At 35.5% G+C, this 26,058-nt stretch overlaps 4 protein-coding genes, 1 long non-coding RNA gene and 1 pseudogene across 7 annotated transcripts; 2 read left to right on the top strand and 4 right to left on the bottom strand.

Annotated features, from left to right (window-relative positions):
- The first annotated feature begins 267 nt into the window (after window positions 1–267).
- LOC147288041 (PTB domain engulfment adapter) lies at window positions 268–2,419 on the top strand. 2 transcript variants are annotated; one of them, XM_086242467.1, is made up of 4 exons: window positions 268–566; window positions 1,077–1,158; window positions 1,710–1,890; window positions 2,141–2,419. In XM_086242467.1, exons 1-4 carry the CDS (start codon window positions 352–354, stop codon window positions 2,209–2,211), a joined length of 549 nt encoding a protein of 182 aa, XP_086098593.1. In that variant the 5' UTR covers window positions 268–351; the 3' UTR covers window positions 2,212–2,419. The 2 variants fall into 2 exon arrangements, with proteins under 2 accessions (XP_086098593.1, XP_086098594.1); XM_086242468.1 differs by having other exon boundaries at window positions 278–543; window positions 1,732–1,890.
- Window positions 2,420–3,024: 605 nt separating this feature from the next.
- LOC147288040 (F-box protein At3g07870 pseudogene) lies at window positions 3,025–4,588 on the bottom strand (annotated as a pseudogene).
- A 462-nt stretch (window positions 4,589–5,050) lies between these two features.
- On the bottom strand, window positions 5,051–8,194 carry LOC147288039 (F-box protein At3g07870-like). The gene is made up of 3 exons (XM_086241460.1): window positions 6,830–8,194; window positions 5,495–5,552; window positions 5,051–5,402 (listed from the first exon to the last, which is right to left on the bottom strand). The coding sequence occupies exon 1, from the start codon at window positions 8,092–8,094 to the stop codon at window positions 6,865–6,867; it is 1,230 nt and encodes a 409-aa protein (XP_086097586.1). The 5' UTR covers window positions 8,095–8,194; the 3' UTR covers window positions 5,051–5,402; window positions 5,495–5,552; window positions 6,830–6,864.
- Window positions 8,195–10,432: 2,238 nt separating this feature from the next.
- LOC147288038 (uncharacterized) lies at window positions 10,433–11,617 on the bottom strand. The gene has a single exon (XM_086241931.1). It carries the CDS (start codon window positions 11,214–11,216, stop codon window positions 10,809–10,811), a length of 408 nt encoding a protein of 135 aa, XP_086098057.1. The 5' UTR covers window positions 11,217–11,617; the 3' UTR covers window positions 10,433–10,808.
- A 7,002-nt stretch (window positions 11,618–18,619) lies between these two features.
- On the top strand, window positions 18,620–19,392 carry LOC147288037 (uncharacterized). The gene has a single exon (XM_086242156.1). It carries the CDS (start codon window positions 18,819–18,821, stop codon window positions 19,194–19,196), a length of 378 nt encoding a protein of 125 aa, XP_086098282.1. The 5' UTR covers window positions 18,620–18,818; the 3' UTR covers window positions 19,197–19,392.
- Window positions 19,393–21,700: 2,308 nt separating this feature from the next.
- On the bottom strand, window positions 21,701–25,876 carry LOC147288036 (uncharacterized). Of its 2 annotated transcripts, none has more exons than XR_015122007.1 (6): window positions 24,974–25,876; window positions 24,818–24,878; window positions 23,734–23,810; window positions 23,599–23,617; window positions 23,104–23,187; window positions 21,701–22,157 (listed from the first exon to the last, which is right to left on the bottom strand). It is a non-coding gene; the product is annotated as an uncharacterized LOC147288036 (long non-coding RNA). The 2 variants fall into 2 exon arrangements; XR_015122006.1 differs by having other exon boundaries at window positions 25,582–25,876.
- Between the last annotated feature and the right edge of the window lie 182 nt (window positions 25,877–26,058).

The following is a 26,058-nucleotide window of genomic DNA, read 5'->3' as shown; positions in this document are numbered from 1 at the left end:
GTAATATTGATGATATAATGATTACACAAAAACATTTTTGCTGAACGAACGATTCACTTTCAAATTCCTTATTGAAAAAAAAAACTATATAAAAAGCGTGGACCATCATCTCCCAACTTTTTCTTTCACAACATTTTGATATCACCAAAATTGCCCTTACTTTACACTCGGTCTTTTATAATTTTTGGATGGAATTGACAAAATAGTCAAATAGTGATTAACCCAGTGGACACAAGTCACAGAATTATCCCCTAAAAATTTTTACTGTTAATTTACATTTTTTTGCTGTCCATAACTTCGTCTTCAACCGCTCCGAGCCTCTAATGGTTGGTTCAGTCTTTCCCAAAGCAAATGGCCTCACTGCTTATGAAACCAACAGTAGCGAGAGGCAGAGATGAGGTGTACGTTGCAGCAGTGCCTCTAAGAGCCACAAAGGGACCTGCCCAGCTGCTCACATCTGCTGTTTACTCTCTCAGTCTCTGGGATGTGCAGCATTTCATGGTTGTTATCAAACCCTCCTCACCACCACCACCTCACTCTCAGGTTCTCGTCCCTCCAATTCTCATGTAGGTTTCTATTTGGTATCTTTCTTCGTTAGTTTAGCCTTTTTAGATAAGGTGGCTAATTCATTGAATCTTTTCTGGGCCTTTGATTTACTATAATCCTGTTTTGCTTTGTGGGTTATGTGAATATTTTTACTTCCTTTTGGGGCATTGTATATAGAATTATATCTGAAGTTCTCTAAGGCTTTTCTACCTTCTTATCCTAACATGGGTTTTTCTTAGATTCTTAAATCTATTTGGCTTGATCACTGTATTCTTAGAAATTGAAAATTCTTCATTTTTGTAAATATCAATTCACTATTGGGTTTTATTTTCTCATCCTTGGTCCTTGAATCTTTGAGGACTTTATATCAAAGATATGGTTTTCAGTGGTTTATGCACTCTAGAATAAAGTATCTGCTTTGAATGGATTGCATAGGTTTTTACTCGCTATAGCATGTTGCAGTATGTGTCATTCTGTTTCCTTACTATACAAAAGTTTATTCTCTAATTTCATTGAGTCTCTTTTTGCAGGCCTTGGTTTTTGATTTTCAGCCTAAAGATCCTGAAAACATATATGCAGCACTTGCAGTTCTATCCGGTAAAGCAATACCAGGTATTCACAGTGATCGTCATGAACTATGTAACACAATATTTAGAAAATTTGATCCTGAAGATTTTTGTTGTTATTTCTGTTTTCGCAGTTATCATCATGAACTATGTAACACGATATTTAAAAAATTTGTTCTCTTTGCACTGAAAGATGCTCCTTTCTGATTCTTGCAACTGTTTGTTTCATAGTCAGGGTTATGATGTTATACACTCTCTGTACACCTCTCCTTTTAGCATGAAGCAAGTTGTGATTCTAACTGATCAACTTAATTTCTTGTCAGGGAATTTGATAATAAATAAATGAAATGAATCAAAGAAAACTTTTGGTCATTTCACTTTCTGCAATTTGTAATGTACAAGCATAGAATTTAAACATTTTGTTCATGCAGTGCAAACAATTTTGGGACTGCTTTGATGAGAATCGTTAGAACAAAAATCTTCACATGTCACCTTTCCTAATGTCTGAAGTATAATTTGAAGATTGTGTTTAGATTTAATTTATACACTTTGACTTTGAATTTTTGGTTTGAATTGTTTTCTTTTTTGGTATTTTAGTGGTCTCTGTTCCTTTTGTTAGGAGTTGTTCTTATGAGGAATTTGTCGAAACTGCCAAGAAGCAAATGCTGGTTTGTTGGATATCCCAAAGCAGGTGCTATAGATATAGCATGTGAATTCAACAAAGCATGGGAAACTAATTTGAGGGTTGGCCATCATGACTGTCGAGATTATACCAATGGTAATATTTGATCTCTCCGTATTGAAATAGTTCCTTTTGCAAAATTAGCTATTAGAACTATAATTTCTTAATCAACCAGTGACCGCAGTGCACTGTTGACACACATTAGGATGCAAATATTCATTTAGGTAGAAGTAAGATGTGTCATTGAGGTTTTATATCCTCTTAACATTAACTTGTGAGTTTGCTTCAAGCATTGTATTCTAGTTTCAGAATGTTTGATATTATCTTTTTGGGGTTATTCTTGAAGGCTTAGTCGAGTGCCTAACAGGCGAAAAGTACATCTTGGAGCGCTTGAGAAGTACTGGTAGTCAGAGGTAACCCATCAACCCGCTAGGCAACACGAGAAATGTTCTCTCTTCTGCATGTATACAGTATACTTTGCACTTAATTTTGTTTAAATCAGGGGACGGATTTGCATATTCATATCTAGCACATTTATATGTCATGAAGTTTCTTAGAATATTTTAAAGAATTGTATATATTTTCTTCCTACATAATCAATCAGAACATAATTCTATTTGTCTCAGATAGATCTTTAATTTCCACATCTCTCAGATATAACAGTCTCCGAAACAACTGGTCCAATTCTACCATCCTGCATGCACAAATTGCAGGATAAGATAAAGATTGCAAAAGTACTAGTAAAAGCCGGCACAGAGCTAATAAAAAGTATGGCAACAGTTCTTTTTCTATGTAGAGTCTTTTTATGAAACAAGCTTTAAATCAAATGTCCATTCATTTTCAACCAAAAATTGATTTAGGAAGGCTGGCTGAGTTTTGAGCTTCCAAAAAATGGTTCTATTCCAAGTGGATCAGCAAAAACCATATACAGATCGGTACAAAGAGTTGTTATGCACTGGAATGAAGCGGAGTTAGAAGCTTTAGTTATCATTCTCAGGGCGAATACGCATCTGTAGCATCTCACACGGGTTTTAGCTGCTTCATAGCATCGATGATTTTGAAGGCATGCAGACAATCATGTACAAAGATATAATGAATGTAAATTTTTTTGTTGGCAATTGTTTGGAGATAGCTCTTTTCCTTGGGTGGGAAGTGGTTGATGATGGCTGAAGATGGTGATTTATGGTGATTATACAGAAAACTTTAGGAAACCTTTCAATTTCCTGCATAGAATAGATTTCGTTGTCTATAACTAGAAGTTGTGAATCTACATCTGTAATTTAACTTTTATGATCATCCAAGATCAGTGGTACATTGTGGATTTACTCACTTATACACCTTCAGAAAGGAATGGGAGCATAGTCTATGGAAAGAGTAAGATTGTGCAACAATAACAGAGATTTATTTCAATCAGCAGACTTACAAGGAAAGAAGCGTAAATTTCATCATTTTTGAACCTCACATATTAACAAGGGTGTGAATCTGATTGAGCCTGCCCACATGAACAACCGTTTGAAACCATTTTGGCATCCCCTGAAATACAAGATCCTTGAAAGTTCCACTATTTGGGTCATATAGAACTAAAGCTCTGCTTTTATACTCCAACAAGATTTGGCCATTCATCAGAACACACAAAACCCGTTCCCGAACAAATCTTCGTTTTATAGCTATGTTTGAAATATTCCAGGAGCTGTCAACATCTTGTTTCAATGCCTTTGGCATGTGGCTTCCTATGCTTAACTCTTTGACCCATGATTCCTTCACATCATACTCCTTCATAACCCATATGTCCAATTTCCCAGACGTGCAGTAAAAAACTGTAGCAAGACAACCTCTTAAAACCAGCAGATGGTAAGTCCCCTTAAAGCGACCCGGCAACTCTAAGCCATGAAATTCGGGTATCGAAACTTCCCTGAATTGCTCGTCTGCCAAGTCAAACGAGATGAGCTTACAATGTGGGCAAGGTCTCCAATTGATCCAAGTGACCCAATGAATTCTTCCATTGACCAAGACCTGTGCTGGCTGGTGATCTAGGTGGTGAGATGTTTTTCCTACACTTCTCCATGTGGAGCTTCCCAGAGTGAAAACTTGAACTTCTGATTTTGGGTTATGGTCATTAAAGGGATCCCATGGCCTATATGCATGACTATAATAGATTATCTTAACCACCTTGTATTCCTTAGTCACTGGATGAAACCCAAATCCATATATAACTTCTTGATTAGGATACTGCATGGACTTAGGCAGCTCTCTGTAATCCCTGGTGAATGGATTATATATGTATAGTGCATCATTGTATAATGAATCAGACAAGCACAGCAAACCATGACATGATCCTACCACATCAAACTCAGGCATAGAAGCACAGAAAGGTGTGTAAATTTTCTTTACTGTGTCTTTTCCCCTATGGTTAAAAGGGTAATCTACAAAATAAAGCTGGTTTCTGATGGGGTTAACACAGTGGAAGATGAGGCAAACACTGTTCTCAGCTGTGTCGGAGTTATACAGATTATCAAGATGTTGGTCTTGTGCTAACATACGCCAAGATCGGCATACATACCTGAATTGCACCAGAGAAGACAGGGGTAGCCTTGAAAATATGTCAAGGATGATTTGATGTGGTAGACTCTCCATGCCACTTGCTGATTGATCTCCTCCTCCTTGGTTACTCCTCCTCCTTTTAAACTGTAGTCCACAATCTGAGTCCATGATTTTTGAGGAGAAGAAGATATAAGAGTAAAGGAAGGAGGCTCAGAGATGAAAAGAGAAGTAGAAGATTGTTTGTTATCGCAGAGAGATCATTTTCTTTTGAGATGAAATTGATGAGAAGATGTGAAATGAGTATTCAAAGAGACGGAAACTGCAAGGAAATGGCCTCATTTCCTATTACATTATGCAACAGTATCGTCATTGCCTATTCTATTTATAGACAACGACTCTATTGTTGCCTAATATCACTAGAAGAAATTTGGGCAAGGAAATCCTCGTTGACTTTTCATAGGCAACAACCCTTTCCTTGCCTATTCTCACAATAGGCAAGGAAATCCTTGTTGCCTTTGCATAAGCAACAACCATTTCCTTGCCTCTTCTTACAATACACAAGAAAAAAGGGCGTTGCTTTTATGGTATTTTTGCAATTAAAAATATAGCCTGCATTTTTTTTTTTGGTATTTTCAACCATAAATCCATTCAACCATATAAGTTCATTCAACTATAAATCCATTCATTCAAAATCTATTCATTAAAGCAATCAATATTTGTTCAAGATAACAATCAATGGCATGTGTACCAAAACCTAGCTGCCTAGACTTACAAATTATTGTCATGGCAGCAATTTACCTACAATCTGAACATCTACACCCTTGTTCAATAATCTGCCCACATTTACAAAAATCAGAACCACGTGTACTAGCACTTGCCTTCTTTACCAAAATATGGCATGATAGCATAACTTGATCTAAATATCAACAAAATGGCAAACCCTAAGAACCTAATACCTCCCAACAGGGCTACAGATAAGTCAAGGTCACAAACTCTCCCCATTCAACCCGCACCTCATCAATTTGTGCTTGACTGTAACCGCTTCGTTTCTTCTTTGCATTACTCCACTGAAAACATACAAGAAAATCACTATCAATACTACACAGAGAATTCATTTACACCACTCAACATGCATATAACTCAAACTTCGCTTGTATACCTGCAAACGCCTAGATTAACTCAGCCACATTGAGATTTGGAAGTAGATTGAACACATCCTGCAATTTCAACCAAAACAAACATGGATAGAAACATTGAATTCACTTAATCATAATATACTTAATTTTATAATAGATCAATCTGGAAGAAAGGTAAAAAAAAAATGAGTATATAGGAAGAGCAATACATCTGCTGGAAGGCAGAAAGATGTACAAAACTACATAAACCAACAACCACACTCAATTGCATATATCAACAAGCAAGCACATTCACGTCAGCTGGCTGGTGAAGACATCTTCAGCCAGAACTGTTTAGTAGGGTATAATATTAATAACATCTACTCATATTATAACACATAGACTGGTTATACCACATGTCAATATATCGGTTATACAGAATAATTTCTCAACCAACATAGAGGCCCCATTGTAAGGAAGTTCCTTTCCAAAATTACATGTAGGATTTGCTAGTTTATATCCCAACCCAAGAGCAATCCAATCATGTCACATTTACTAACATGGAATGAGAGAGAAAATGCATCAGGGTGAGAATGAATGGGGAAAGAAAGAATTGCGAGAAAAGTTTCCATTAAGTTATTTACTAACCATCTAGAATCATAATGAAAATGAAGTTAAATCATATTGGGAGTGTAATTTCTAATTTTAGAGTAGGTTCATTGTTTAGAGTGAAATGAAAATTCTCCTATTCATTCTACTATATTCTTTGGAGTAAGTAAACGTGACCTTAATTCGATTTTCACAAAATATTGGGTTAGTTCTTGATGTACGTTGTCTTCCAAGGTTTCCTAGTTCAAAACTTCCTGGAAAGATCTATACAAATGCCTCAAGTTTATATGTATGCTGTTTCTTCCAATGTTTAGTACTTCAAATCAAAGCCCTGGACAAGTCTTTCTAAACCCCCTCATCAATTAGAGTGTTGAATATGCTTCATCCTTATAGAAAAACTTCTAGACAAACCAAAAAACCAAAAAAAAAAAAAAAAAAAAATTGAAACGTTAGAAGCGCAAAATCAAATAATGATGAATAAAATCTTTTGGGGAAAATTCAAATTGGTATCTACATAAACTCAAAAAGATAATCATGACCTAACTACACTCTACATGTACCATGATACAAATAATTTCCTCTTTGATGGGTTCTTCCAATAACCCATAATAAATCTATATCTATCGAACTTCTTTTATGATCATCCAAGATCAGTGGTACATTGTGGATTTACTCACTTATACACCTTCAGAAATGGATGGCAGCATAGTCTATGGAAAGAGTAAGATTGTGCAACAATAACAGAGATTTATTTCAATCAGCAGACTTACAAGGAAAGAAGCGTAAATTTCATCATTTTTGAACCTCACATATTAACAAGGGTATGAATCTGATTGAGCCTGCCCACATGAACAACCGTTTGAAACCATTTTGGCATCCCCTGAAATACAAGATCCTTGAAAGTTCCACTATTTGGGTCATATAGAACTAAAGCTCTGCTTTTATACTCCAACAAGATTTGGCCATTCATCAGAACACACAAAACCCGAACAAATCTTCGTTTTATAGCAATCTTTGAAATCTTCCAGGAGCTGTCAACATCTTGTTTCAATGCCTTTGGTATGTGGCTTCCTATGCTGAACTCTTTGACCCATGATTCCTTCACATCATACTCCTTCATAACCCATATCTCCAATTTCCCAAAGCTGCAGTAAAAAACTGTAGCAAGACAACCTCTTAAAACCAGCAGATGGTAATCCCACCTCTTTAAGCCATCAAATTCGGGTTTCGAAACTTCCCTGAATTGCTCGTCTGCCAAGTCAAATGAGATGAGCTTGCGACCTGGGTGATAGCTTCGTCTCCAAGTGACCCAATGAATTCTTCCATTGACCAAGACCTGTGCTGGCCGGTGATGTAGGTAGTGAGATGTTTTTCCTACACTTCTCCATGTGGAGCTTCCCAGAGTGAAAACTTGAACTTCTGATTTTGGGGGATGGACTCTAAAGCGATGCCATGAGCCTCTATATGCATGCCTATAATAGATTATCTTAACCACCTTGTATTCCTTAGTCACTGGATGAAACCCAAATCCATATATAACTTCTTGATTAGGATACTGCATGGACTTAGGCAGCTCTCTGTAATCCCTGGTGAATGGATTATATATGTATAGTGCATCATTGTATAATGAATCAGACAAGCACAGCAAACCATGACATGATCCTACCACATCAAACTCAGGCATAAAAGCACAGAAAGGTGTGTAAATTTTCTTTACTGTGTCTTTTCCCCAATGGTTAAAAGGGTAATCTACAAAATAAAGCTGGTTTCTGATAGGGTTATCACAGTGGAAGATGAGGCAAACACTGTTCTCAGCTGTGTCGGAGTTATACAGATTATCAAGATGTTGGTCTTGTGCTAACATACGCCAAGATCGGCATACATACCTGAATTGCACCAGAGAAGACAGGGGAAGCCTTGAAAATATGTCAAGGATGATTTGATATGGTAGACTCTCCATGCCACTTGCTGATTGATCTCCTCCTCGTTGGTTACTCCTCCTCCTTCTAAACTGTAGTCCACAATCTGAGTCCATGATTTTTGAGGAGAAGAAGATATAAGAGTAAAGGAAGGATGCTCAGAGATGAAAAGAGAAGTAGAAGATTGTTTGTTATAGCAGAGAGATCAATTTCTTTTGAGATGAAATTGATGAGAAGATGTGAAATGAGTTTTCAAAGAGACGGAAACTGCAAGGAAATTGTGTTGTGTGGGATCCACAATTGAATAATGCTCTCGGGAAAAGTTGGGTTTCTCTTTGGAAAGGAAATTGATGGTCCCAACAATCTTGACCGTTCAATTTAGAATTTTAGACAATATAGCCATGATTTACTGCAGAAAAATGAAAATTATATGCATCTAGTTCCATGCCAATGGAATGCTGGCCCTATTGATGTTGACCCAGCAGCCAGAAAGTCTTTGTATAAGAACCAAATAGACTCTACTTCCCACTAGTTTGGCTATTGATGTAGTATTAAAAAGAAAGGAGCACTTTTTCAATCTATATTTAAAACACAGATACAAATTGCAATGTAGCTGGCTAGGAGTTGGTTTAATCCGGTGGAGGAACATCTTTGATGAATATGGTAGGAGCCCAAAAGCTTAAAATAATCCAAACAAAATTAAATTTTGTTTAGGAAAAACTGAAAAAGTGACTGCTGTATAATATAATAAGATAGCAAACCTGAGCAAATGACAAAACCATGAAGAAGAGGATCTTTGGCAATTGGAAGCATAGCCATTAGCCAACTCAACCTAGAAGAATGAGCCAACCCAACCTACAAATATTAGCCCAAAAAGACTATATTCGCACCTCATTTTATTATGTAGGAGAGTGCTAAAAGGAGTAAGAAGCTTCTACAAGTACAGATAGAGCTCTTAAAATTATAATTTTGAAAACAACTGAAACTGCAATGGAGTATCAAGAAGGATTGACTGTTAAAACGTTTTTTCTTAGAAGAGTTATTGTGATTCGAGAAAATCTTGTATGTAACGAGTGTATACATCCACAATTCATAAGACCTCCTCACATATTAGTTATTTGACAATTTTTTATGAGAAAAAATATATATATACTTCTTACATGTAAGTTTTTCTTTTGTGCCTCATAGTCTTCATTGTGATTGTTAAATTATTACGGACAAAAAAAAAAGAAGAAAAAAAAAGGACTTATCCTATAAAAAAAAATCCATATTTAAATAACATTCAAATGGAATCTACATCTGGCATGAAGAATATAAGCTCTTGTAATTATTAATTAATTACAATAATCAAAGTTTTATTATGTAGAGGCATGGGCTAAGGTCTAAGGTAGACATGGTTTGAACTTGAATCAATCTAGCACAAAATATTATGTAAGCTCGACTAGGCTTTTACGTATTGCCATGCCAACCCATCCCACATGTTCCAGTCCGCGTGGCCCAAGTTCGGTCCAACACTGTCTCCAAAGGTTTGGCCCAAGCTCTAGCTTAATAATATCGAACCGGTCCAATGATGACCCCCGGCAAAACTATGAGAAAATATACCCCAATAACTGGGAGTCTGTGATTGGTTATGTGGGATCACCAACATGAAAAATTATAAGATATAATGATATACTGTTATGTGGTATAACCAATTCAACTTATAAGGGTATTATTGGATGATGTGTTTATATTAATAGGGTATAATATTAATAACATTCACTCATATTATAACACATAGACTGATTATACCACGTGTCAATATATCGATTATACAGAATAATTTCTCCACCAACATAGAGGCCCTGATGTAAGAAAGTTCTTTTCCAAAATTATATGTAGGATTTGCTAGTTTATATCCCAACCCAAGAGCAATCCAATTATGTCACATTTACTAACATGGAATGAGAGAGAAAATGCATGAGAGTGAAAATGAATGAGAAAAGAAAGAATTGTTAGAAAAGTTCTCATTAAGTTATTTACTAAGCATCTAGAATCATAATGAAAATGAAGTAAATTCATATTCGGAATGTAATTTCTGATTTTGGAGTAGGTTCATTGTTTAGAGTGAAATGAAAATTACTCCTATTCATTCTACTATATTCTTTGGAGTAAGTGAACGTGACCTCAATTCGATTTTCACAAAATGTTGGGTTAGTTCTTGATGTACGTTGTCTTCCAAGGTTTACTAGTTCAAAACTTCCTGGAAAGATCTATACAAATGCCTCAAGTTTATATGTATGCTGTTTCTTCCAATGTTTAGTACTTCAAATCAAAGCCCTGGACAAATCTTTCTAAACCCCCTCATCAATTAGAGTGTTGAATATGCTTCATCCTTATAGAAAACTTCTAGACAAACCAAAAAACCAAAAAAAAAAAAAAAAAAATTGAAACGTTCAGAAGCGCAAAATCAAATAATGATGAATAAAATCTTTTGGGGAAAATTCTTATCTACATAAACTCAAAAAGATCGATAATCATGACCTAACTACACTCTACATGTACCATGAAACAAATAATTTCCTCTTAGATGGGTTCTTCCAATAACCCAAAATAAATCTACATTGAACCCGATGTGTTCGACGATATTCCCCAGTGGCAGCCATAGACGATGTTATCAATGGCTTGTCATCAAATGCTCTGCCAAAGCTGCCATCAAATCCCTGTTTTCATTTCGCGCCTCTGACTGGAGATCAAACACTGGAAAAAGCTCCACCAAACACAAGCAAAGCCTCCCGAGAACAAACCAAAACAATGAATTCATTCGGATCCAGAAAAATGTAAAAACAAATCAGAAAAGGCCGAACAAGACCGAAACGCCGAGGACGATGAGCCAAACAATGTGAACCAGGAGCAGAGCTTGAGCGGCGCGAGGGGCCGAACCCCCACTACCCACCTCGCAAAACCCCAATTTGGCGACTTTGACCCCAGCGCATTGCGCGTCCGGGCACCCGCACCAGTAGGTCACGCCGTCAACGCCGCAAACCGGGTCGGGTCGGAAGCAATTGACCGGGCACGTGGTGGGGGACCTGGGCGACCCGCCGCCGCAGGGGTCCGCGGGTTTGGACTCGGAGGGCAATCTGATGATGGTGGGATCGGGCTGGTGCTGCTCGGATCGGACGGTGGTGAAGGAGCAGAGGACGATGAAGATGGTGAAGAAGATTAGAGCGATTGGGGATTTTGGGAAATGGGGATCCATGATTGGATTGAAGGCGAGCTCTTTGATTCTTCTGAGGAAAGAAAGAAAGCTCTTCTTTTAGGCAAATGCCAAATCCTCTCCTACACTCTTTCTTTCCCAGAATCTTCCCCAAATTGAAGAAACCCTTGGAACTTTTTTTTCCCCAAATTGAAGAAACCCCCGAACTTTTTTTTTTCTGTTCCCCCAGATCGAATTAGGTATTTGGGACTACTCAAAATTGAGTTTACAATTGGAATTGCTGGTAGTGGTAATTTTTACTGGAGTATATAAATTGAGGGAGAATAGGGAAAAATGGAGAGAAGCCCTAATGTTTTAGGTTGAAGACAGGGGAAAGAAGAGACACTTGGTTGACGACGCGTATTGGGTTTTGTTGATTTGGGACGGGGTCGTTTTGCGTCTCTGGAAGCTTCAAGAAGGTTTGGGCAGCGAGGAGGGTTGGCGTATTATTGGGCCAACCTAACAAGTGCCGACCGTTGCCTTGTTGTTCACCAACTTTTTGTCCTTGTCCTAATATTTTCTTAGTTAATATATGTGTGTTGGAATTTTTGGTACGTTACCCAAATGATGATGATACAACCAAAGGCTCCTCGAAAATCAATTCAGGTTTTGTCTGAATTTTGTCATTGTTACGGATACGTTAAGACATATATAATAGTGAGAATAGTTATTTTGTAATCGTGAAAAAGTAAATCCGTAAAGATTAAAAAGTTAAATATATATCTATCATACAGATATAAACATTTTTCATGAACAAAGAATTTAGCGAGAAAAATAAACACAACAATATTCAAAGGTTGAAGTGTGATTAGGTATACTCTTTTAGATGTTTCTTAAGGCCACGTTTAACGTGTGTGATTAGATTGAAAAGATAAATCTAAGCCAATGCCATATTTGGTGGTGCACAAAACTATTAAGGGCCAGCTTGATATTGCTGTGTGAAAAAACAGCTGTGAGGTAAAACAGCTGTGAAGTAAAGTCAGCTGTAAAGTAAAGCAGCTGAGTGTTTGGTAAAATATGTTTTCAAAAGTGCTGTGAGTACAAAAAATAATATCAAAGTGTTTGGTAAATGTTAATGTAAAAGTGATGTGACTGTGTATAATTACTAAAATAGACACGATACTAAAAGTGTCTTTCACTTATTTGTTTGGTAAAAATAAAATGTGTTTTACTTGTTTTTTAAATTTTTAGCTACAAATTTTTATTAGCATTAATTTTTCTAAGAACAACATTATTAAATAAGTATGTCTATTATTTTTTTAGGTATATTATAATTTTAATCGTGCAAATAAAATATCATAATTAATTATCACAATATAAAATATAACTAACAATAGACATATTTTTTAATTTAAAATAAACAAATTAAAAATATAGAAATCAATGAGGATATTATGGGTAAAATAAAATATTCATTGTTGCTGTGATTCACTGCAGCTTTCAAAAGTACCTAGAAACCTACTTTCTGTTTTTGTTGTGGAGAGTTGAGAATTGTGGGAAACAACAGTTTTTAATTTTTTTACCAAACACCAAAACTGCTGTAGGTGATTGAGAATTGTCATCCACAGCAGCTTTTGGATCTTTCACCGCAATCCCAAACGGGGCCTAAAAGGCACGATTAGCTAAATAATGTTATTTTAGTCTTGTTTTTCAAAAAAGTAACCAATGTTTTTTTAAGAGAGAGACATAAATAGAGAGTGAGAGAGAGAGAGAGTAGAAAAACCCTCAGAAAAAAAGAAAAAAGAAAAACCTAAACTCTTTCGTAGCTCACAACCAAGTCCCGAATCTAAGAGTGAAAAGATGGATCACATAGCAACAATGGAAGAACAACTGGTATCAGAGAGAATTAAACAAGATTGAGAGAGAGTGAGCGAGAGACAAATATAGAGATAGAGAGTGAGACATGAAGATGACTTGTCGGAGATGACTTTTGCTGGCGATGAGTGGCCGGAGATGACCACCGTTGTTGGAAATCGAATTCGTGGAGAGCAAGTATCACACGAGAGGTTCAGCTGAAGTATCACACGATTGGAATATTAATCCTTCAAGTTTTAATTGGATAAGTTATCCTACAACATATAACTTAGGCTGGACTATGTAGGATTATGCCTTTTCTAATCCAAAGTCATATTTGCAGCCCAAATATGGTAAACATATAACTTATCATATTCCAAGCCCATATTCTGCCCAACAAACAAGCCTCAAGTGTATTGAGTAGACCATTTCTCTCCATTTTGTTTTAGTATTCTCGTAGTTATGATCAGGGACGGACGCACGGCCAAGCTTGGGGGGTCGGGCGACCCCCCGAACGGCGGAGCACGAAGGCTTGGACCTCTGGACGGCGACACCAGCGACCCCCCGACGTGAAGAAGGCGACCCCTCGACGTGAAGAAGGCGACCCCCCGACCCCGACGACGGCCCGACGTGATCACGTGAAGAAGGCGACCTCCAGGGCTCCGCTGCTCCAGCCTCCAGCCTTCCAGGTGATGAAACGCCATGAAAGCTCCGCTGCTCCACTGAGAAATTGAAAATTGAAAAACAGAGAGAGAGGAGAAGAGGAGCTGCGTGGGGGCGTGGGCTGCGTGGCCAAAAAAAAAAAAAAAGACTGAATAAGGGGCTGGGCTACTGGGCTAGTGGGCTAGTGGGCTGGGCTAGTGGGCTGTGTAATTTTTTTTTAACTTCCTACTCAAAACGACGTCGTTTTGAGCTAGGAATTAAAACAAAACAGAATGGCTTTTGCTCCCAGCCACTTCCGCTCTTCGTCAATATCAAATAATCAATCCTATTCATTAACAGCAAACCCAGTCGCCACACAGCCACACACAGAGGTCAGAGCCGAAGTGCCCAACCCAGCCAGCCGTGACGCCGTCGCCCCTGCTGCAGTGCCCGGTCCCTAAAAATTTTGCCGCCGCTTCGCGGCGCCAGGCTCTACCTGGGTTTGACCCCCCAGGTTGGGGATCCTGCATCCGTCCCTGGTTATGATGCAGGAGAAGGAAAACTTTAGCTTCATTCTTTCTCATATGTAGCACTACAAGGTGTGGGACTGGTTGGGGTGAGTTTGTGTTGTTGGAAAAATTGTAATTTTTTAATCAATATTTGAGAAGAGCAAGAGCATTGGCATAGTTGAGAAAAAGCTTTGGCTTTGTTTCTTGTTTGGCTGGGTTCAGTTTGGTTGTTGAGAAACTGGGTGGGAAAGTGTTTAAATTTGGTAGTTGCATGCTAATTTGAAGACTGCATGGTAATGTATAAAACTTATTTTCTTTTCCCTTATCATAAATTGGTAAAGGAGGAACCTCTCAAAATAGAGAGGAGGGGGTGGAGTGGATGGGTAAAGTGAGTATTTATGAGTTTAAGTTAGTAAGGTGTAGTTGGTATAATGGGGGTACATTGATGAAATCAAATCTTAAAAATGTAGGGTGAGTCTCCCGAGTAGATGGGGTGCAATATGAGCAAATAATAAGGTGTCAATAGAACAGCCCTTTCTTGTACAAGAACATAAGAAAACAAATGTACGTACATATACTTTTCAAAGCGTTGAAACATCAAAGGCTTTCCTTTTCTTTATTCTTATTGTTCTCGGTGTTCATTTTGAGATCAACAATTACAGCTCTTTAATTCTTTGAATTTTCGTCTGAACATCAACAACGTACCTCCAAAGAGTTGTTTAATTTCCTTGACTAAACCAAAGTTATGCACAAGAATAACAAGCTACTGCAAAAACCAATGACAAAGGCAATCGGTGGAGAAAAATTTGTTTTGAGTTGTACATGTCATGGGGTGATATTAAATGACAGAACAATCTAGTTAAAAAATAGGGAGGCCCTATTGGCACTCTAAAAAAGTCATTATACACTTCTCTTATAATTTTATTTTTTTAATCTTATTTTATTAATTTAATTTCCAGATTTACCCTTAATTGTTTTCAAAGTTAATAATTCTTTTTCTTTGCATCATATTATCTAAATATAAAAATGGATCATCATAGAATCAATATCTATACACGTTTAATCACATTAAATCACATTCAATTACATATATATTGTTTAATTTTATCTTATAGCATGAAATTAATTAAGAAGTTATAAGAAATTATAAGGAATTAAGCTATTATGCTGAGATTATTCAGATGAATATAAAAGGGAGATTTTGTATGTATTTGACATCTAAATTGATGATTAATGATTTGATTTGAACAACCCTTAGTAAAAGAATAAAAAAAATCTTGACATAAAAAAGAATATGAAAATGTAAGGGTAAATTTGACAACTGTATTAATAAATAGAATTGAAAAAAATAAAAAAGTAAGAGAGGAGTGTAGGATGACATTTTAGGAGTGTCAATAGCACCTCCCAAAAAATAACATATATTTAGAACCATAAAAAAATTATCATTAAATTTCAATACCTGTCATCTTTTAATATCATACAAATTTCTTTCCATATACACACAAGAAATTTGTCTGAGTATCTCACAATTACAAACTCCACAATCTCACAATTCAGTGAAGCAGCTATACATAGTGACTTGCGCACTCTAGCTACAAAAACCCCAATAGTTGGTGGAAAGAAAGCTAGGCATTTTCTAAATACAGTAATGCTATACTTATCATATTTTTATACCACAATTTCATACCATCTTACATGGCATTCATATATTGAACATTAAAAATTAAAAAATAAAACTTAAAAAAGAAAAAAGAAATACCCTTCCAGTAAAGGAATGACACATCAGGTGGGATACAAATGTGGGAAAAAAAAATATGGGACAACTAGCATTATTGCTAAATACTATAGTATTAATGTCCCATGGCTTTGATTTTCCTCTATTAATTAATTTATTTTTTCATTTTAATTTGTTGGTTAATGAATGGTATTACTATACATGTCCAATGCATATGTTAAGTATGATTTATACCATATATATAGTTTTAGCCTTTTAGGTAAGACCACCATTATACTTGCAAATTGCTAACGAATTAATACAAAGAAGGAGTGACCTTTAATTAGTTAAAAAGAGAATATCATATATACCTTTTTTCTTAATCAATCAGCCGAGAAAGCGACTACATTATGTTAATGCTAATAACTGGGGGGACCAACAAGGCTACATATTTCATAGCTTTGATTTGTATATATAGACCACTCTGATGTTGCCTTGGGGCCTTACCATGTACGTACCATACTTAAGGTATAATCCACATTTTTTAATTATTAATTATAAATATATGAAGGATATTTTGTTTGACCGATTGAACAAGGGTCAAAAGTGGAAGTATGAGTATGCGATTTCTTCTAGACCTACTTAGCGCGTTTAATCCAACACCAAATTAAGAAAAGAAATCATCAAGACAGACTTATCTACAAGTTTGACCTTTACGTACATACTGACCATTTCCAAGTTGGATCCATTAATAGGCATTTTTAATTATAAATTATAAATGATTGGAGATGTAATGTGGCCTGGTTAAGCACTCATGATTCTCTAGTGTCTTCCTACAAGTACTAAATTAATATATATAGACGAAGAAGATAATATATACACTCGGAAATTCATGAACATGTACTCTTAATTAAGAAAGGGCATGAAATAGTTTCCCTTTTTGTTCATATTAAGGCAATGTACGTACCATATTAATTAAAGTCAATATTGTGGATATAGATATAAAACACAAATAACGTACAAGGTCTTTAATTTGTTAGTTAATTATAAACTAATTAGAATATGCAGGTTCATGAACAATTCCTCCGTAGTTTGTACCTAATTAATTACTTTTCAGTCAACCACTTTGTTATAAATTATGTTGTCCCAAATGAAACAACTAACTAAAAAGTCAAAAAGATCGAAAACCCTGGTTTTGGTTCTTCAATCTTCATGACGGTATAAATTAAACCGTGGGTAATGGGTACATAGATTAAAGACATAGGTTGTGAATGGCACTAGTACGTGACACTAAAAAAGCTTCTCATACCCACTTTGATAGGGTGAGATTGGCATACATATATATATATATATCATGAGAGAGAGTAAAGTTATATGTGAAGGGGCTATACAAAAATATTTATACACCATTACACAGAAGCTTTTTTACAAATATGTATAATTTTGATCTAATAAGATATTAAAATATAGATTAATATTAATTTTAATATTGATAATTGATTAAATAGGTACATCTGATGATAAAAATTAGAATAACCAACTTAGAATAATATATACTAATTTCTAGCTGTAAGGCAAGTTTTACATTTTCGATGTGAAAAGTGGTTTGTACATTGATCAAATAGTTGAGAACACATAATGTTGATAACACCTGTAAGAGACTAATTAAGTGGAGTGATATATAGCAAGCTAGCCATGATACCAGGGCTGTCTATAGAAATATATATCAATATCACACACTAAAGCTGAGAGTATTTGATTCTTCTCCAACACACAGTCCAAATCTGGGACCCTGCTGATAGCTAGGAGACTTGCTTAATTATGCACATCATGATCGTAGAGAATATATAGATCAAGTTCAGTAGTTATCAAATGGTAGAAATTCAATTCTCTCTGATCATCATATTTTAATTAAAATCAAGGTCCATCAATGATCTGATTTGATACGATCTGCAACTCATGACTTTTCTGTCTCTCAAGCCTCATACACCCATCTATAGCTGGGACCCCCACCCCCTCAGTTTGTACCAAATGAACTGTAAAGGCAACTCAAAAATTAAATTCCCTTTTTGTGCTATAAATATGTAGTACTAGACTATTATAATTGAGTATTGGCTTTTTATCACAAATCAAGTTTGATCAAAATATCAATTTGATTCTTACAGCACAGTTGTAGTCAATGTGATCTTCTATATTTACCATCACAGATCACCTTTTCATTTAATTCTATTTCAATTGCCGTAAAAAATGGTCACAAAATGGTCACGTCTGTTGCACAAAACCTTCTTTTAGAGATTAAAATGTCTTAGCACACAGAACACACTCTGTGTGTTAAGACTTGGGTTGGAGATTTCTTTTCTTATGTTTTTTAATTATTATATTTTTAACATTTTTTTTTTAAGAGTACACTTTGGGTGGTTGTGGGACGTGTGAAGACTGTTTTGTCTTTCAGAAAAGGGTCACGTGCACCGCACATGACAAGTTTTGACAAAAATTTGGCATATTATAATAGAAAGACAATAATTGATGTATTATAATAAAGATGAAGGATTATATTGAGTGAAAATGTACTTTAAGGACCAAATTGATATTTAGATAAAAGTTAAAAGAATTATTTGTGATAAAAAGGCTTAGCATTTATAATTGAGTAGGCAGCTCTGTTGGAATGTTGGCCTCGATATATGTCAGTAGTACCCCACAGAGATAGGCACAAAATATTATATATGTGAAGGCCCTTAAAAGGCAGTAGTACCACCCATAAAAACCCTGCTTTGTGATAAACACTAGCACTAGCAACTCCACCACCAGCTAGCTACCATGCCATTATCAAAAGCCATATAAAAAAAGTTGGCCCTCCCAACCCCTTTCCATCCTCACCTTTCAAACCCAACATCCAGATTCCGGCGAACCCCGGCGGGTGATCTACACACCCGGCTACCGGCGAACATGTGGCATGTGCTGGCAACGATGAGGCAGAACCTCCAGAACATAAGGAAATCCCCCAGAGTAGCTGATGAGAGCATGGTGAATAATAATATTGGAGGTGGGAATAACTTGGCAGAAGTGCCAATTTTTGCACATCATCATGATGATCGTCCTATGAATCGTAGAATGAGATCGTCCTCTTCGGGTTGGATTAAAGGGTTTTCGGTTGTGTACAGCGTTGTGATTCTGCCATTTTCTCTTCTTTCTTGCTTCTCTGATCAGCCTCCTCATGTTCATGGGGCTGCTGATGGGGTTTGGGCATCTGCTGAGTTTGCGCAGATGACAGAAATGAATCATCTAATGGTGAGTGACAGCATGCGCTATGCCATCTTGATGTAAGAAATTAAATCAATGAATTAATGTAACAATTTGTTGCTAGATCCTGTTTTTGCTTCACGTACTACTATATATAGTACTACTAGTACTACTACTAGCTACTTGCATGGATTGGCAAAAGATTATCATACTCTAGTTTTAATTATTAGATGGTGATCCATGTAAACATGTTTCTTCCAATATATTTTTGTTCATGGTATGTTAGTGAAATACATCTATATATATATATATAATGTTTCATCTATGAATGTGGAGCTTATAAATTTTGCACTTCTGAGTATCAGAACATTGTGGCTTTAAACTGGCATGCATAAGGGTAATGGTGCTTAATTGTTTAATTCTCTTATTCAGTCCAGTACTCTGTTTTGGATTAAACTTATTAATTTGCAAATGCCACAATTGAATCGAAAATTTATTATTTTACCTTCAATTAGTGTTGATATATAATTATATATATATATATACACATAAAACATTCTTGTTGGGATATTTTATTTCATGAATTAAAGAAATAGATAAAGGCACTTTGTTGTCTGTACGTTGTACTGTTAATTTTACATATATAATGAAGATTATATTAATAATATTCTGAGCGGGGAGGAGGAAATTAAGGAGGATTGTTGGCTTGGCATACATTGTTGTTCTATAATAAGTTCAAGTTTTTTGGGAGTCGAGTGATCTCTAACATAGTATTTGAGTTCTGATTGTGAAGGTCTTGATATCGAAGTCTCTAATTTTCCTATTTCCCAATTTATTTGTCAATTTGTAAGTTGTAGAGTAAGGTTATACCTATATATTTATTTAGATTTGTATAGACACCTCTTTGCATACACTACACAATGGGGGAGTACTACAAGTGCGGTAGGTGTTGTTAATTGAGTAATGCTATTTGGACCAAATTAACTGAACAAATGAGAAGGATTAAATGAGGTATCACTTGAGGAGATGTGGAGATGAGGACCACCTCCCCAAGTGATACTCATTTGTTCTTTCTTATTTGGTCAGTTAATTAATTTGGTCTAAATATCATTACTCTGATAGAATTAGAGCATCCAACCCAAAACCAATTGGCAATGGGTGGAGAGGTTCAAGACTTATAAGCACATATGTTAAGCTCTAGTTTTCTGATGTGGGACATTGCTCCACATTACTCTCAACACGCCCCCGCACGTGTGGCGATATTTTGAGCCTTACACGCGGATAACCTGGCTCTGATACCATGATAGAATTAGAGTATCCAATCCAAAACCAATCGGCAATGGGTGGAGAGGCAGATTACTTGACGATTATGCAATGCCAAGAACCTAACATATAAGCTTACATATATAACCATGACTATGAGGATATATGCAGTTGGAAATAAATAGGAAATAACTGCATAATTCATTCCGAAAAGCCAATTCGTATGCTATACAGACTTTTTTTTACTTTCGGATTAATAGGTTTATTTTTTAATCGTAAAAGTTTAGATTTTGTATTACCGATGTTGACTATAATTATATGACATACGAAATATTCTATAGATCGAACAACTCATCTTTGAGTTTGAGGAGTAACTAGTAATGATGAGGGAGCATATAAAATTTTATTGAAGAAGTTACCAAATAAGAATCGAGAAGAGAGTGACAATGTGGCTGAAATTTTGTCCATAATAAGTGGGAAACAAGGATAGAGTCAACTGCTCCAACTTTTTTCATTTGCTAGTACTCTTAATGGGAACTTAAGTGTACTAGTACTAGTAGTGTAGTGGTAGTCACTGCCACCCTTATAATTTAGTATATCACTACTACAAAAAACGTAATATACAACGGATAAAATCCGTTGTGTAAGTTGCCAAAATACCGTCGTCTAATCGACCGACGTCTATTGGGGTACCAATAGACAACGGGTAATATCCGTTGTCTTGTAAACATTAACACAATGGTTTTAATTTAAAACCGTTGTATATACACCCTCAAAAACCAATGATTTAGGAGATACCGTTGTTGCGTACTTATCTAGACATCGATTTTTATTTAAAGACCGATGTGTACTAATAGGCGAGACAACGGTTTCTATACCCTAATGCATGTATTTTACAACTGTTTTAAGTATAAACACGAGGTGAAATAGTCATTACGACAACGGTTTATGTATAATAACCGTTGTGTAAAATAACAATTTCAATTTACTTTTGATGTATATAATGCTTTGGTACATCGGTTTCTATTGAAAACCGTTGTATGAAGACACTTTAAACAACAGTTTTAACCATATAAACGTTGTGCAAGATAATAATGTTAATTTGATTTTGATGTATATAATGCTTTGGTACAACGGTTTCTGTTGAAAACCATTGTAGGATGACACTAATTAGTACAACTGGTTTTAACCATATAACCATTGTGTAAGATAATAATTTCGATTTGATTTTGATGTATATAATGCTTTGGTACATTGGCTTTTATTGAAAACCAATGCAATACAGCACTTAGTTATAGTATAACAATGCACGCTCATGCTCAGAATTAAACCAAAAGACACTTCATAAATATATGTAAGATTCCATTACATGATAGATTCCATAAGTGTGATCAGTTGTACAAAAAATACATTCAGTACGTCAAACTAGCTTAAAAGAAGAGGCACAAAAAAAAAAAAAAAAAACCCTAGCTTAACATAACACATTTACTTCTTTCCAACTTGACCCCCCCTAAGTCATAAGAATATGCATCCATATCTGCCAGCTTTTTACTGCCAACTACAATCAAAACAAAACTAATAGGATACCAATGCAATGCAAAGCAATATGCAAGTCATATGCAAGCTCTAAATAGAAGAATTGAAAACACTATTATAATCCTTGATAATTTTGTATATTTACACATCAATATCTTCTTGGGTATAAGTGTTGTTCTTCCTCCTTCCCATACCTTTTTAAGTAGCTACCCCAACTCCAAAGTTCTAAGAAAACTAACAAAGTCCCTGTAAAAGAGCACAAACACACACAAAGTCATATTTAGATAAACTTCAGAGAAATTTCAAAAAGATACAAATATTCACTTATTTGGTCAAGTAAGAGAGTTTTGAAAGAAGAAAAATCCACTAACTTTTTGTATCTTGACCAAACATTGTTGGGTCTATGTATTTTTTTCATTATTGGGTTTCTCATTTGCAGATAAGTGAATATTTTTATTTTTTTGAAATTTTTGTAAATGATCATCACTACAAAGTCTGTGCACAAATCATGTTTGGTCAATTTTCCTAGTGCCCAACTTATTATTTGAATAATCATGCAAGCTTTAAAATTTCATTCTGATCCAGCATTCAATCCCACAAGAAAATAGAATACAAAGATAGGCTTGAGGTCCGAACTGAGCCCTTCAGAACCGGACCTCCAGTAAGATTGGATTTAGAAATTTAGGTTTGAGGTCCGGATCTCAACCTTGAGGACTGGACCTCCAGTAAGATTGGTGTTTGAGACCTAGGCTTGAGGTCCGGACCTCTCCTTTGAGGACCGGACCTCCAGTTGCGAACTCAGTTTTTTGTCAACATGAAGCTGAGCAACCAAGACTAAACAAAAGAAAACAACATTTTGAACAACCAAAATATTGATTCAACTAAAACCAAATCAATAAACAAACCCCATACTAGTAAACAAAATTAATAAACTTATATCAGTAAACAAAATCAATAAAGATCAAGCAAAATAAATAAGCACATATCAGTAAACCTATATCAATAAACCCATATAATTTACAAAATCAATAAACAAACCTCATATCAGTAAAACCCAATCAAAAATGTTTTGAAGGTACGTTGCCAATAAAATACAATCAGATCAAAAAGATATGATACAATAAATCAATTCAGATTTACAAAAAAATAGTTCCAAACATTAGAAAGTAATAGGATTATTTAGGCACCTTACCATCCACTCCAATTCTCAGTCCACATTTTGGGACTCTTTTGGGATGAATTGATCACAGTAAAATCCATTAATGCAAGTGCTGATCTGTAAGTAGATACAACTCAAGAAATAAATAACAAATATTAACAATAGAAACTACAGTGAGATAGCATGGGAATAGAAGCTTCAGTTTTTTGAGTGTAGAAAGCAACTACGATAGTTAATTCTTGCACCAATAGAGAAATAATGTCAGTTTAAAAAATCTTATATGCCTCTCTAAAGATATTTATCACAGTTATCAAAGAAGAAACCAATACCTCTAAAATCAAAAGTAAAGTTCAAGAAATAAAGATATATCTCAGAAAAATGAAATAAAGAAAAGAGATGATGCAAAGAAAAAAGAACTGAATCAACCATTTCAAGACAAACATGCACAAAATTTGAGAAAACATTGTGGCAAGAGCAGTACATCAAATATATGACCCAACCAATTAAATTTTTTTGTTCGGTACTTACAAGATATTCTATGTTCAATCTGCATAAAATACGAAGAACACACATGTTAGTTAGTCCATCTCTCTGTACTCGACATATCCACGAATGAGAACTTCAAATTAGAGGAAAATATGTATAACAAAATGAAACACACACCTGGAAGAAAAGAGACCTTTGCTTTGTATCCCCATCAAACTGCTTCGTTACTCAATACCCAGGCCTACCAATTTTGACTGCAAGCACACATGACAGAGATACACATGAGTAAATTCAAACTATATATAACCATAAGATGAAATATATTAATCAAATTTGGAGTAACTTAGTGGACCTTATATTACCCTTTATTAATATATATATAATTCCCATTTAACTGCCACCACCCAAAAATTTCACTATGATCATCTTTCTATCTAGTACTACATAGTAATATACGTGAGCATCATTGACATTGCATGTATTAGATCTGTAGCTAGCTAGCACATGGTGCAGCATTTCTAAGTTATTGATATGAATATAATAATGCCTAGAACTAGAACATATACAAAAATGAAAAGTACCATAAATTTAATACCTGAACATTTTTTCACACCAACCAGGGACATCACAAAGTAAATGAATTAATAATTCAACTAACTGGTCAATATCCTGGAAACCTTCCACAAACATTTGTTTTTTTTTTTTTCAAAACTAACCATTTTTTTAAATCTCTCATGACTCAAGATCATAAGGTTTTCCTAAGTTTTTAAAAGTGTTTTGCAACAAAGGAAATTCACTCTATTGTTCTATCATTTCTCTAAATAAGTGACTAGAGAAAAAAGCAACACCATGATGCAAAAAGCTTGTTGATCATATAACCTAAAAGATTTTGGTAATTGAACCTCCCCTCTATGTGGCCTACTGTTTCTTTAACATAAAAATGGGGGAGGGGGGAAATTAAAAAGAATCTATCTTGCAAGTCAGCATGCATGCAAGTGGCATTTGGAGTGCTAAAGAATAACAACATTAATCTAGCGTGTTAGCAATTAAATGGAACAAGGATACATTTGACATCAATAGCAAATTAGAACTGATCAGTGAATAAGTTACCACATTTCAAAGTACTTAGAGAATCAATTAATCAAAATGAGTTTGGTTAACAGCTTAATACTTATTCCAAGAAATACATGTCAATAAATCTTAATAGAAGTTTAGAATGATAAAAGTGCATGTGAATTGAAACACCAAACAATAAGCATACCATGTGAGAACTAGTAGTCAGCTGTCTTGGTTTCCAATTCCTATATTTTCCACCTGCTGATCTGAAAGAGCCATCCAACAAGAATTTGAAAACAATTATTAGAATGAGAGAGACGGAGTGAGACAAGGAAAAGGGTGGAGAGATTTGGGTTGATACCTTTGCTCTACACAAAACCAAGGTAAGTAATTGAAACCCACCCTAAATTTAGTTGGAATCCACCTTCAAAAGCCTACAAATCCCAGACCCAGCCTACAAATCCCAGACCCAGCCTCCAAAGCACAAAGATGACAACAGACCCCCACCCACAAAATCACTGGAACCAAAATCTACCACAAAACTGAACTCGAAACTACTTTAAGCCACAGAAACAAAATCTCATCCCAAACCCAACCAGAATCCCATTTTATGACGCAAAAACCCATCGTCAAAATCTTAGCCCTACCCTCTCCTAAAACATAAATCAGGCACTAGAAATCCACAAACCCATTGGAAAGCAAACCCCTCTGCCCTTAAAGCCGCTCTTAAACCCCAAAATCGAATACATAATAATAAAAAGAAAGAAACCTTAAATTGAACTTAGATCAAAATCTCCAAATTGAAGTTTGTTCTTTTATCTTCAACTCCAAATCGAGCTTCAAATGAGCGAAACATTTCAAACCCTAACCAATATAGATCTAAACAGTTCCTGGTAACTTTTAAGTTGGCAACTTTGACACCAGCTTTGGATTTATATGAACCCCAAAAAAACCCTAACCCAAATGTACCTGAAATGAAAGGGAGTGTAGAGATGGGCGATTTGTGGCTTTCTGTTTCAGTCGGTTTGTGGCTTTCTCAATGTTTCAGTCGATTTATGCAGAGATGGGCGATGCGGTATGAGATGCAGATGGAGATGGAGATATGTGATGAAGATAGAGATGGAGATGGAGATGCGTGATGGTGAAGTCTGATCGATGTGAAGATGAAGATGGAGATCGATGTGAGAATGAAGATGGAGATCGGTGTGTGTGAGTGTCTGAAAGTGGCTGAAGTCAGAGGGCTTTGACCCAAAAGACTTAAGGCGTTATAGGATTTTATTAACGCAGATATGCGCTTTGTCAAATACAAAGACCCGTAAAAATTTTTATTTTTTTGAAACTTGCCCAACACAACGGTATTCCCTAATACTATTGTCTGTTAATTGTTAGGAAAAATTATCAAACCAAATACCATGGGATAATATACCTTAATATAACGGTTTGTTA

This window comes from Dryas octopetala, chromosome 4 (genome assembly GCF_963921425.1).
Source record: "Dryas octopetala chromosome 4, drDryOcto1.1, whole genome shotgun sequence".
NCBI classification, from domain to species: domain Eukaryota; kingdom Viridiplantae; phylum Streptophyta; class Magnoliopsida; order Rosales; family Rosaceae; genus Dryas; species Dryas octopetala.
Note: the sequence above shows the minus strand (reverse complement) of the source record. Positions and strands in the feature narration are given on the sequence as shown.